This window comes from Hylobates moloch, unplaced genomic scaffold (assembly GCF_009828535.3).
Source record: "Hylobates moloch isolate HMO894 unplaced genomic scaffold, HMol_V3 SCAFFOLD_5, whole genome shotgun sequence".
NCBI classification, from domain to species: domain Eukaryota; kingdom Metazoa; phylum Chordata; class Mammalia; order Primates; family Hylobatidae; genus Hylobates; species Hylobates moloch.
Genome location: NW_026652280.1, coordinates 75499670 through 75513623, shown reverse-complemented (window position 1 = coordinate 75513623; position 13954 = coordinate 75499670). Strand labels below are relative to the sequence as shown.

Here is a 13954-nt window from a genome sequence, read left to right as displayed (position 1 = left end):
GTGGTAAGTGGTAGTAGGGGCCCTCTAAGTGATGTTGTGTCCCTCATGACTGGCAACATTCCTCTCCAGCTCCTACCTCTGAGGGAAAGAAGACTCTGAAGTTGTTTCCATAACTTTCTATTTAGTTTCCTATTACTGCTGTAACAAATAACCACAAACTTCCTGGCTTCAAACAACAAAAAAATCTGTTTTCTACAGTTCGGTAGTTCAGAAGTTTGAAGTCAGTACTGCTGGCCAAAATCAAGATGTCATCAGGGCCATGCTCCATCCAGATGTTCTAATGGAGAAGCCACTCCTTTTCTATTTCAGCTCCTTGTGGCCGCTGGCATTACTTGGCTTGTGGTTGCATTACTCCAACCTCTTCTGCCATGATCACACTCACTACCTCCTCCTTTTCTGTCTGAGTCAAGTCTCCCTCTGCCTGCCTCTTGTAAGGATATTTGTAATTACATTTTGTGCTCATCCTGATAATATCCCCATCTCAATTCTCTTAACTTAATGACATATGGAAAAACCCTTTCCCCATATAAAGTAATATTCCCAGGTTCGTGGAATTAGAAAATGAATATCTTTGTGGGTCATTATTCCTTCTATCATACTTTCACAAACAATTCATTTTAGGTAGTTTCATTCTTTTTTAAAAATCCTATTAATTCTGTAGGAAATTCAACCCAAATTATGAACACAATTTTCCAATGGTTAATATTTTTATTTCATTTCCAGACACATTTTAGGGTCATGAAGGTAGCTGTGGTTTGAAAATACCATTTTGTAAGCACATCTGTTCTTTTTATTCAAATTACATATGTTCTACATTATGCAAACTTGTATTCTTAGTTTTGTGAACAAAAATTTGAATGAAATACAATTATTTCCTCCAAGGAAATTATAGAATAATGTACTTCCCATGATATTATAAAATGTGGTTAAAATAATAAGATTATTTTTTCATGCAAATCTCTGACAAAGGACAAAATAATTTAAACACCTGAAAAGAAGTCAGAGCATTCTTTCAAGCTCCCCCATCAAGAAGAGAAGATACACAATTCACCTTCTCCCAAAGAGGAGGAAAAATTAGGTATAAAACAGGTGATGTGCAGTATGTTCTGTGCCTAACAACTAATCTCTCACGGCAGCTTAGAACTGATTTCACAGCCATACTAAAGGAATGATACCAACTTCAGCACAAACATGTCTCACAATGAACTCATATGAAACGATGCCAATATCAGCATAAACATGTCTCACATTAAACTGATACGGAATACCAACTTCAGCATAAAAGTGTCTCACAATAAACTCATATGAATCAATTGAATTTTTCAGTTTTCCAGAAAGGAAATCGTGGGGGAAGCATACAGTGAGGGCTATCTTAAGTCATGGCATATGTGTTAATATTTTCACAGAAAGGAATGACAGAAACCCAAAATCAATGGATAAGAGAAATTTCACCAAAGTAAAAGTGTTTATCCTTTTAGAGTTCACAGAAGATTTGGGGTTACAGCGAGTGCTCTTTTTTATCTTTCTCATCATTTATGTCATCAGCCTCTCAGGCAACATCATTTGATTTCTCTCATCTGTGCTGATTCTTGGCCCCACACACCCATGTAGTTCTTCACTGGAAACTGGTTCCTTCTGGATCTCTGCTATTCCTCTGTCCACATCCCCGATATCCTGCTGACTTGCATTTCTGATGACAAAACCATCTCCTTTCTTGGCTGCCTGGCTCAGTTCTTCTCTGCTGGGCTGGCCTATAATGAGTGCTATATGCTGGCTGCCATGGCTTATGACCGCTACGTGGCAATCTCCAAGCCCCTGCTTTATTCCCAGGCCATGTTCCCAGAGTTATGTGCCAGTCTTGTTGCGTCTTCACACCTTGGCGGCTTTGTAAACTCAACCATCATCACCAGTGAGACACTTACCTTGAGCTTCTGTAGCAGCAATATCATTGATGATTTCTTCTGTGATCTGCCCCCACTTGTAAAGGTGTGTGATGTGAAGGACAGCTACCAGGCTGTGCTGCATTTTATACTTGCCTCCAATGTCATCACTCCCACTGCACTTATTCTTGCGTCCATCTCTTCATCATTGCAGCCATCTCGAAGATCCATTCCACCAAGGGCCGCCTCCAGGTCTTCTCCACTTGTGGGTCTCCCCTGAAGGCTCTCACCTTGTACTATGGTGCAATCTTCTTTATTTACTCCCAACCAAGAACTAGCTATGCCCTAAAAGGGGATAAAGTGGGGTCAGTGTTCTATTACTGTGGTGATTCCAATGCTAAACCACTTGATCTATAGCTTAAGAAGTAAGGATGTCAAAGATGCCTTGAAGAAAATGTTAGATAGACTTAAGTTTCTTAAACAAAAATATTGGTAAACAATTTTTAACAGATTATCTCCACGTCATTGTTTTCAGCTTATATTCTCAGAAATAAATAAAAGATAAAATCATTTGATAACTTGGAAACAGAAGACTGCATTTTTGTTTTTAAGTTGGCGCTAAGATATCTGAATGTATTTTTTAAATAAATGAGGCTGGAGCATTTGCAAAAGCTGCTATGCATGGTAGCTTGGAATGGAGTCTATAAAATTGTTAGGAGTCTGAGAAGATTGAAAGAAAGCAGATTAAATTCTTTTTTTATTTGACATTTCATAAGTTGCCTATATTTATAGTGTTTTAAACAATAAATGAAAATAATATAACTTGTTACATAATCATTGTTGGGATTAAATAGATTAAATGATTTACTTGAAATAATGAGGGTCATTGGTTTGAAAAAAGAATATAAACCCAGAACTTACAAAAAATAACAACGAAAACAAAAAACAAAGGTATTTACCTCACTTGTTAGATGAGAGAGTGAGTTAGGAAGTCACACAAAAAGTATCTACTGCCCTATAGTAGATATGGGCTGGCCTATAGTGAGCGCTACCTGCTGGCTGCCATGGGTTATGACTGCTACGAGGCAATCTCCACGCCCCTGCTTTACTCCCAGGCCACGTCTCCAGAGTTATGTGCCAGTCTTGTTGCAGCTTTTTGTTGCGAATTAGCTGTTTGTCCTGATGTGCTCCCGTCGCTGCCCTACCCCGACAGGCCCCAGTGTGTGTTGTTCCCCTCCCTGTGCCCATGGATTCTCCTTGTTAAGCTCCCACTTATAAGTGAGAGCATGTGGTGTTTGGTTTTCTATTCCTGCATTAGTTTGCTGAAGATAATGGCTTCCAGCTTCATCCATGTCCCTGCGAAGGACATGATCTTGTTCCTTTTTATGGCTGCATAGTATTCCCTGGTGTATATGTATACCTAGGTGATGGGTTGATAGGTGCAGCAAATGACCATGGCACATGTTTACCTATGTAACAAACCTGCACATTCTGCTCATGTAGCCTGGAACTTAAAATTAAAAAACCAAAATACAATAAAAAAAGAAGAGTATCTATTGTAAAATTCTCCTAGAAGCAAGTTTGTTTTTTTTTACTTTCTGGTTCTCATTTTTTAGCTTGCATGATGCAAAGATGACAGATTTCCTTAGCAATAGACAAAATAGAGAATGAATATCAATACTTAGAATCACTGTGTACTTTCAATAAAAGAGTATTTTCCTCAACAATGAAAGAATTAAGGACAGAATTGCAGCAGTTATATGAGACAGGCAGAAAGGGAGATGTAGGTAGGACACAGAAACAGATCGAGAAGTAGGGCCAGAGAGAGATTTCAGAAAACTTTATATCCAAGGGAAGATTTAGAGTGAAAATCTTTACCAGGAAAACAATGACTGATAACAATCAAGTATATATGAATTTTTGTATGTTGTTTTTTGTTATGTTATAAATTAATTAAAAATTAGAGACTATTTCACTGACATATCAAATTTCCTAGTTATAGTAGTCTTTTTACAAATAAAACATGAGGTTTTTCCAACATAAAAAGGCCCTAGTGTTGGTAATTGAGTGTATCAGTTTGCAAGTGTTGCTATAACAAAATAGTGCAGTCTGAGTGGCTTACAAAACAGAAATTTACTCTCCCACAGTTCTGAGGGCTAAAAGTCCAAGTTGAAGGTGCTGGCAGGATTGGGTTCTTCTGAGATCTCTGTCTTTGGCTCTCAGATGACACTCTTGCTGTGTTCACACGTGGTTTTCTTTGGATTCACTTAGATCCCTGGTATCTGTGTATGTTCAACTTTCCTTTTTATAAAGACACCAGTCAGATTGGATTGAGCCTACTTTAACTGCCTCATTTTAACTTCATCACTTCTTTAAAGATCCCATCTACAAATTTAGTCAGATTCTAAGGTACTGTAAGTTAGGGCTTCAACAAATGAATTTCCAAAAGACAAAATTCAGACCATACCCCAGGGATAGGTAGTAGATTGCCAGTGGAGGAGACAAGGGAGAGTAGCCTGGACAGAGAAAAGAGCATATGACATGGAAAAAAAATATAGACCACAAGACACTTTTTAGAAAAGTCTAATTAGTACAATTTGGAAAAATTTAATTATAAGACACACCCAATATAACAGGATTATATTATGAGTTAGATCCATTAAGAGAGTCAACTTTTAATGAAATATTACTCATTTCATCATTTCCTAATTTATTTAACATCCCCAAACTCCAGATGAACTCTAATTGAGTCTTTGGAGACAGAGGTACATATTTCTGTGCTGGTGTGAGGGAGGTGTCTCAAATGGCTGTTGAGGAAATACATATATTGAGTGCAACAAAGGCACATTAAACACCAGAAGAGAGGGAAAAGTGTCACTTCCAAGAGCCGGCCTTCCAAACCAAGGGTAAGCACCTGGGATCAGGGGCAACTAGGAAGTCTGGCCTCTCTCTGACCTTAGCTGCAAATCAGAAAGGGGACACAGAATCTGGCATGGCTGTCAAAGGATTTACTGCTGCACCACACATGCACACAGGTGCACGTGCACACACCCTTGTAAATCAAATTCCATTCAATGATACATCCTGCTCTCACGTAGAATTTGCAACTCAGTCTTATATCTATGCCGGGCCATCATATATTCACTTACACAGTGAAAAAATCAAGAGGATAAAAAAATGTGACTTGCTTTTTTGACCCCAGTGATTGTGCTACTCTAAACTACTAGTGTGTGGTATTTTCACTTCTTGGTACTAATTTTGAGATGCCAGGAAGGTACATTCCTACCAAAGAATTTTTCTTGCTCCAGTGAAGGGAGCAGAGACCTGGGCTGCTGCAGGGAAGATGCAACTTGATAGGCCATTTCTATAGGAGATTCTTTAGCATGATTGGCTCAGACATTTTCTGTGCCTTTTATTTCACATTCACAGATATTTGGTAACTTGTTTCAAATTAGGTCTTGGAAGTGAGACTTCTCTTTTATTTACTCTTCTTTCTTATTTTGATACAGTACACTGTGCTGGGAAAGTCCACTTGAGAATAGATCTTGTTCTGAATATTTTGAGTCAGGTTAGAAATAGTACTGGCCGGGCACGGTGGCCCAAGCCTGTAATCCCAGCACTTTGGGAGGCTGAGGAGAGCGGATCAAGAGGTGAGGAGTTCAAGACCACCCTGGCCAACATAGTGAAACCCCGTCTTTACTAAAAATACAAAACATTAGCCAGGCATGGTGGTGGGTGTCTATAATCCCAGCTACTTGGGAGGCTGAGGCAGTAGAATTGCTTGAACCTGGGAGGCAGAGGTTGCTGTGAGCGGAGATAGTGCCATTGCGTTCCAGCCTGGGTGACAGTGTGAGACACCGTCTCAAAGAAAAAAAAAAAAAAGAAATAGAAAGTACTTTGTTAAACCAGCTTCAAGATATGAAGGTAATTAACCAATTACTCACTCTAGAAATATTTACTGAGTGCTAATTCATTACTAGGAACTGTTCTTTGTGCTGGGATACAGCAATAAACAAGACAGAGAAATATTGTGCCATATAGATGTTGCATTCTGGTGAGAAGAAGCAGGCAATAGATTTAATAAACAGGAGTTAGAGGATGACAATAGATGAGGGGGATAACACAGTAGAATTGGAGTAGGGTAATAAGGATGAAGATTGTTGGAGGGAAAGGGGCATGGAATTTAAAAGGAGTGGTTAGTATGTACCTTTGTCAGAATGTGACATTTGAAAGGAACTTTAAGAAGATGAATGAGTGAGCCATGAAAACATCTGGAGAATAGTGTTCCAGGCAGAGGGAACAGACAGTCATGTACCCTAGAACTTAAAGTATAATAATAATAATAATAATAATAATAATAATAATAATAATAAATCTTTGATGCTGGGACAGAGACGGCACATTTGAGAAAAAGTGAGAAAGCCATAGAGGCTGGGCAGAAGGAAGGAGGAGGTCAGTGTGGTGAGTGTTAGGAGATAAGGTTCTTTAGGTAAGGGAGAGACAGATTATGGGTTTTAACTTGGAATAAATTGGGAGCCTTTACAGGGTTTTAAATACAGAAGCAACTTATTTATTTGTTTAATGGCCTACACTGGCTGTTATATTGAAAATATACCCTATGGAACAAGGGTGTAGATGAGTTAGAAGGCGATAGCAATATTCTTGGTAGTAGATCATAGTGGTTTGAACAGAGTGGTAGCAGTGGAGGTGGGAAGAAGTGGTCAGATTCAGGATACATTTTGAAGGTAGGAAAATCACAATTTTCTGAAAGATGGAAAAGTAGATAGGAAAGAAACAGGGTAGATTGATTCCAAATTTTTGACTTCAGATCCTGGAAGAGTGGAATCTTATTAACCAACATGGGGAATGAAAAAGTCAATTTTTGGAACTGAAGATTAGGAATTCAACTTTAAACGTGGTTAGTTTTAATTACCTATTACTCCTCTCTTATTACGGCATATTAACACCCCACCGAACTTAGCCATCTTCCATTAGTAGAATTTTTAAATCTGAAATCATAACCGGCAAACTAATAGATTTTTGGGAGTTTGTGAACCCATTAAAATTTTGTGTGTTTTTACATATGTACATAATCATATTTGAGAATTATCATTGCTGAGTTTATCAAGTTCTCAAAGAGGTTCATGAGTCAAAAAATTTGAGCCATTAATTATTTGCAGATAAAGAAATTAAGAAATGCAGTGTTTAGAATATATGCACAACTTCATAGGATTGTATTTTAAGGACACAAGAATGTGGATGCAAATCTTGAGATGAAAAGAAGGGTGCAGTTGTCTTCAGCAAATTTAATTTCTCACTTCAACCAAGACAGTGGTAATGTCCTGTGTATCCCAAGATACATGTGTACACAAGGACTGTTAATCTGCTCTGCCACACTGTATTGCAACAAGTGAGGCTGTCTATTGTTTCATGAAAGTTTTTCTTTTTCTTCTTTCTTTCTCTTTCTTTCTTTCTTTCTTTCTTTCTTTCTTTCTTTCTTTCTTTCTTTCTTTCTTTCTTTCTTTCTTTCTTTCTTCTTTCTTTCTTTCTTTCTTTCTTTCTTTCTTTCTTTCTTTCTTTCTTTCTTTCTTTCTTTCTTTCTTTCTTTCTTTCTTTCTTTCTTTCTTTCTTTCTTAGACAGAGTATCTCTCTGTCACCCATGCTGGAGTGCAATGGTGCAATCTCAGCTCACTGCAACCTCTGCCTCCTGGATTCAAGCGATTCTCCTGCCTCAGCCTCCCAAGTAGCTGGGATTACAGCCATGTACCACCACACCTGCCTGATTTTTAGTAGAGACAGGATTTTGCTATGTTGCTCAGGCTGGTCCTGAACTCCTGGCCTCGAGTGATCCTCCTGCCTCAGCCTCCTAAAGTGCTGGTATTACAGGTGTGAGCCACCGCACCTGGCACATAACAATTTCTATAAGAGATTTTAGCAAATTGGAATCATGGAAGTTTGGTGCTGAGAATAGGATCAACCAAAATTTTCAGATGGGTGAATTGTGTTCCTGAAATGAGGAATTACTTTCCTGAATCATACAGTGAGTGGTGTCAGGGATATGTACCAAATATTGGGCCTCACAATCCTAAAACCTGTAACTCCTTTGCCAAGTTACATGGGAAGAGTTGACAAAAATATTAAATTCTAGGATTTTAGCAAGATACTGGATGATACCACTCTTCTGGCTGAAATTGCTTATTTGTATAAACTTAGTCTTATTTATTTATTTATGTTTTACAAGCTCAGAATTTATAATTAAGTCAGATAATTATCCTCCCACTCAGAATAATGATAATTAAAATTTTGTAGATTGATTTTCTGTCCAGAAAATGGGCTGTTTTCTTAACACGGATGTTTTCTCACCCTTTTGGAGGTAAATACATGTAGGTGGGGAATTGTTAAGATACTTTTCCCAGATTGTGGAACTACCAAGTAAGAAGATCTGGTTTTGAACTCAGATGCCATATCACTTGGGCAATTCTGCCTATGCCAGACCTGTCTTTTCTCACCTGGGCTTGCTCATGTCCGTGGGTAGCTCTTAGCGCCACTGTAGGCTGGATCATATAGAAGGGCCCCATCTGCATGTTTGGGGGACAACTTGCAGTCAGCTGGGGTGACAGAGTGAGCGCAGCCAGATGTCTTATCCAGCAAACTAACACAGGCTTATTTACATGGTGGTGGTAGGATTTTAAAAGGGAGAAGAGAAACATAAAAAGCCTCTTGAAATCCAGGCTTTGAATCCACATGGAGCTGCCTATCTTTCAATCTATTGGCCAAAGCAAACCACCACGCCATCCAAGACTCAAGGGGTTAAGTATAAGACTTAGAATAGTAACTGGTACATGGTCATAATGTATTTATATTTGAAATATAAATAGCAGCTTTAATAATCTGATACTTAACAATATAAATATTTGACACGTAAGAAGTTTTCAATAACTTATAGAAAGATAGTGACATTTGTTGAGTGCCCACTAATGTACCCAATATTAGGCTGTGTTATTTTTATGAATGTTTTCCTTATTCAATCAGAAAGTCTGTCAAGAAGTTACTAGTCGGCCAGGTGCAACAGCTCATGCCTGTAATCCCAGCACTTTGGGAGGCTGAGGCAGGTGGATCACCTGAGGTCAGGAGTTCGAGACGAGCCTTGCCAACATGGTAAAACGCCGTTTTTAGTAGAGTCGGGTGTGGTGGTAGGCACCCGTAGTCCCAGCTACTCGGGAGGCTGAGGCAGGAGAATTGCTTGAACCTAGGAGGCAGAGGTTGCAGTGAATGGAGATCATGCCACTGTACTCCAGCCTGGGTGACAGAGTGAGATTCCGTCTCAAAAAAAAAAAAAAAAAAAAAGTAGAAGTAATTAGTTATCCTTGTGAGTTTCATTTTTTTTCATGTTTTATGAGAATATGGGTCTTGCCCTGTATTAAATAGTTAATAAATAAAATTCCGATTTTTCAAATTATTTTTGACTCCAATTCCAGTAATTTTTCCAAATCACGGACTGAAGTCCTATAATTCTAGATAGGAAGGGAGAAAAATCTACAAGCTTCTTAGTAATTGTTGATTTAATTGATACCCTTGTCAACTTGTGTCAATAGAAAAATCACTAAGTGATGCTTTTCCCTTCTCGTGGTAGTCAGGCTTTCACATCTGTGGACATGGAAGTGGGAAATCGCACCATCCTGACTGAATTCATCTTGTTGGGTTTGACAGCAGACCCCCAGTGGCAGCCGATTCTATTTGGAGTGTTTCTGATGCTCTATTTGATAACCTTGTCAGGAAACATGACCTTGGTTATCTTAATCCGAATTGATTCCCACTTGCATACTCCTATGTACTTTTTCATTGGCAATCTGTCTTTTTTGGATTTCTGGTATACCTCTGTGTATACCCCCAAAATCCTGGCCAGTTGTGTCTCAGAAGATAAGCGCATTTCCTTGGCTGGATGTGGGGCTCAGCTGTTTTTTTCCTGTGTTGTAGCCTACACTGAATGCTATCTCCTGGCAGCCATGGCATATGACCGCCATGCAGCAATTTGTAACCCATTGCTTTATTCAGGTACCATGTCCACTGCCCTCTGTACTGGGCTTGTTGCTGGCTCCTACATAGGAGGATTTTTGAACGCCATAGCCCATACTGCCAATACATTCTGCCTGCATTTTTGTGGTAAAAATATCATTGACCACTTTTTCTGTGATGCACCACCATTGGTAAAAATGTCCTGTACGGACACCAGGGTCTATGAAAAAGTCCTGCTTGGTGTGGTGGGCTTCACAGTCCTCTCCAGCATTCTTGCTATCCTGATTTCCTATGTCAACATCGTCCTGACTATCCTGAGAATCCACTCAGCTTCAGGAAGACGCAAAGCATTCTCCACCTGTGCTTCCCACCTCATCTCAGTCATGCTGTTCTATGGATCATTGTTGTTTACGTATTCAAGGCCTAGTTCCACCTACTCCCTAGAGAGGGACAAAGTAGCTGCTCTGTTTTACACTGTGATCAACCCACTGCTCAACCCTCTCATCTATAGCTTGAGAAACAAAGATATCAAAGAGGCCTTCAGGAAAGCAACACAGACTATACGACCACAAACATGAAGGTTATTCTCTTTGCAAATGCTGTTATTGAATTTTCCAGATTATTGGCTTATAAATATGTTCATGTGCATTTCTGTAGTTCAATTAAATTCAATGAGTCATATTTAAAACATTAAGACATTGACCACATGACTCTTTGTTATTAGTTTGTTATGATGTAAACAAAACAAAGTAATATTTAAAACTTATAATATTGGGTTGTTTGACATTCTACAATATGGTATTTTGCCTTGGCAGTATTAAATCTTTCATAGATTTCATTGTGTTTGCTGCCTTTGGGAGATCTTGGCGAACAAAATAAATTACGTGGTTTAATGAATATAGTTTGACTTTGAAGCTTGGTAAGCAATCTTTACTAGGTGACAAGAATACCTGAAAGGGTGAGACTTCTGGAAATATGCCCAAGATTTTACAAATATTTATTTTAAGAAAATCATTTCCTCAAAATTTCTTCAGAAAGGTCTAATTGAGCATATAGGGAGTATCTTTGTAAATCTCATGCCTTCTACATAAAGAGAATATTAGGAAGATGTTTAAGAGTTGTTCAGATTACAAACAACGACAACAAAAATCTATCTCAAAATTAATGAATAAATGTGTGTCTTTAGAATTGCATATCATCCTAAAAGAGTCTTCTCTCTTACAAGGAGTGAGTACTCCACAGTACTCTCTCTCAGGTCACACAGCAATGTGACAACATTAAACAAAATTAAACAAATGAACAACAACAGTAATCACCGTTTCCTAGTTACCTTTCTTTTTCCTTTGTCCTGACCAAAAGACAGAAGCTGCATGTTTGTCCCTGGCCTGAACCCAGCCTGGGCCTTGAACATTCCTAAGAACTGATAAACTTGTTTAGGTCAATGCCTGAAACCCTGAAAAATCAAACATGTTGCTAACCACATGGAAACTAGCCTTGGCCTTGAGCCCAATTCCCTAAACCCTGATATAAACTCCATAACTGAACTCTCTTGTGATGGCAGGTTGGGTTGATATTTCATCTAGTAGCCTTTAGAAGATGGCAAGTTAAGGATTAATGGTTACAGTTCTCAAATCACAAGCTTGCAGCTTAGAGATTAGCACTTTGTTAAAGAAAGGTTATAACATTTGCTGGAATGAACACATTTAAAAAATTAATTAAATTTTAAAAATTTAGGACAAATAGTTGTAGCCATTTCATTTGTCTTTACTTTGACATTTCTCATCTTTCTCTTCAGCTGTATTTATTTTCCAACACATCCTGCCTCTTTCCATCAAAATAATCTTAACATTCTTTTTCCTCTATCACAAAGGAAGCTGTTCGAGTACTTGACTAGAAGGATTTGGGGTATATCCTGCAAATATCAAAGATCCATATTATGTTTTCTTTTCATCTCCATAATACTCACAATGTAGGAAAAATAATTGGGTTAATATTATGGGAAAAAACAAAGTAAAATTTAATTTTACTTAGGATGTCAGAAGTATTACTCTTTCATTTTGCATTAATCGGAGATACTGAATTTTAAAAACTGTATCAATATTCAATTGAATCTACAATACTGTAGTATATATTATAGTCTGATCTCAAAATCATAACAAACAAACCAAATACAAAGAAACACAATTTTTCCTGTTGAATTTTGTTCAATGGTAAAAAAGAAATAAAAATCCAGTTCTGTAACCTCTCTGAGCAGTTTGTTATCACTTAGCATTGATTTGAGAACATTATGTCAGTTCAGACTTTGGATTATGCTGACTTGAAGAATTTTTTCAGAGCTTCTTTCACGTCTTTATTCCTCAGACTGTAGATCATGGGATTCAACATGGGGAACAGCACAGTATAAAAGGTAGAAACCATTTTGTCCCTTTAGAGGGAGTAGCTGGAACTTGGCCGAGAGTAGATGTAGAGAATGGAGCCGTAGTATAAGGTAACGGAGATCAGGTGGGAGGAGCATGTGAAGGCTTTGATGCGGCCCTGGGTAGAGTGGATACTCAGGATGGTGGCGATGATGGAGAGGTAAGAGGCAAGGATGAGCACGGTAGGGGAGATGACATTGGAGGCCAGCAGGAAGTGCAGCACAGCCTGGTAGCTCTCTCTCACATTGCATGCCAGCTTCACCAGGGGTGGGACATCACAGAAAAAGTCATCAATGACATTGTCACCACAAAAATCCAATGTGAATGTGTTGCTGGTTAATATTATTGCATTGACAAAACCCCCAGTATAGGAATATAAAACCAAACAGATGCACAATCTCCTTGGTATGGCCCGAGCATAAAGCAGGGGCTTGGAGATGGCCACGTAGCGGTCATAAGCCATGGCAGCCAGCAGGTAGCACTCACTATAGGCCAGCCCAGCAGAGAAGAAGAACTGACACAGGCAGCCAGCAAAGGAGATGCTTTTGTCTTCAGAGATGCAGGTCACTAGGAGTAGTGACCTGGGATGTAGACGGAAGAATACCAGAGATCCAGAAATGACAGATTTCCAATGAAAAAATACATGGGTGTGTGGAGGTGGGAGTCATTACAGATCAACACGATGAGGGTGCTATTTCCTACCACAGTCAGACAGTACACACCCAGGAACACCACGAAGAGGCCCGGCTGCATCCCTGGGTCTGTGGTGAAGCCCAGCAAGATGAACTTAGTTGCTGTGTGATAGCTCCTCTGCATGGCTTATGGATATTACGCCTACAAATAGAGTAGAAAAGAGTTTAATTGCCTCAACCAATACCAAATGATGGCATTTTCTGTGCTAAGCACCTGACATATAATCAACACTAAGCAGAAATTTTGGCTGCCTTGGGCAGGTGATGGGAGTTTTCTGAGCTTCAATATATTTATTGCAATAAAATGCACTTAATAACAGAAAAGCCTTAATTGAAATGTTTATTAATTTTTTCTTGAAAAAAAAAAATATTTATTGAGTCCTGTGTGCTATTCCAGACAGTGGGATATAGCGGTGAAGATGATAGGGCTCACTCTTGTCCTACTGAGCTTTTATTTTAGAAGGTAGAGTTACATAAAAAACAAATAAGTACAGTGTCAATTAATGTTAAATGCTAATAACAAAATAAAACTAGATGATGGGATAAAAACAAACTAGGAAAGAGCTCATCTAATTTAGGCACTGAGAGAAAAAAATCCTTTTCCTGTTCCCAGCTATGGATGGACAAATTGTTCAGAGCCTATGAAAACTGGAAAGGTCCCTATGGTTTAGAAGGTGATAAAGATGTATTTTTCCACAATCACAGAAAAAATTATCTGCTTAGTTACTCTGTAGGAGTCTTTGGTACATTCGTCATAAATTCCAGGGAAGGAATCAGGTTGAGAATTAGCGCGAAGCTCAGGTAAGGACCAATGAATTTATCTGTTTCTGCCAAGTAAAAAATATGTGATGTTTTTATGGGTATTTGGGGTATAAAATGTTGAGACTCAGCATTACCTCTCAGCCTCTATAAGTAGCCGTGGACATGGTTCTTAAAAGGACAGTTATCC

The 13954-nt window shown here is 38.6% G+C and overlaps 2 protein-coding genes and 1 pseudogene across 3 annotated transcripts; 2 read left to right on the top strand and 1 right to left on the bottom strand.

Moving 5' to 3' along the window:
- The first annotated feature begins 1432 nt into the window (after window positions 1-1432).
- LOC116467851 (olfactory receptor 9G19) lies at window positions 1433-2376 on the top strand. The gene is given in 4 exon segments (XM_032151498.1): window positions 1433-1559; window positions 1562-2074; window positions 2077-2258; window positions 2260-2376. Coding segments are annotated over 4 exon segments (939 nt in total).
- A 2368-nt stretch (window positions 2377-4744) lies between these two features.
- LOC116468184 (olfactory receptor 9G4) lies at window positions 4745-12076 on the top strand. 2 transcript variants are annotated; one of them, XM_058439894.1, is made up of 2 exons: window positions 4745-4786; window positions 9518-12076. In XM_058439894.1, exon 2 carries the CDS (start codon window positions 9536-9538, stop codon window positions 10472-10474), a length of 939 nt encoding a protein of 312 aa, XP_058295877.1. In that variant the 5' UTR covers window positions 4745-4786; window positions 9518-9535; the 3' UTR covers window positions 10475-12076. The 2 variants fall into 2 exon arrangements, with proteins under 2 accessions (XP_058295877.1, XP_058295878.1); XM_058439895.1 differs by having other exon boundaries at window positions 9514-12076.
- Window positions 12077-12191: 115 nt separating this feature from the next.
- Window positions 12192-13129, bottom strand: LOC116468183 (olfactory receptor 9G9-like; annotated as a pseudogene).
- Between the last annotated feature and the right edge of the window lie 825 nt (window positions 13130-13954).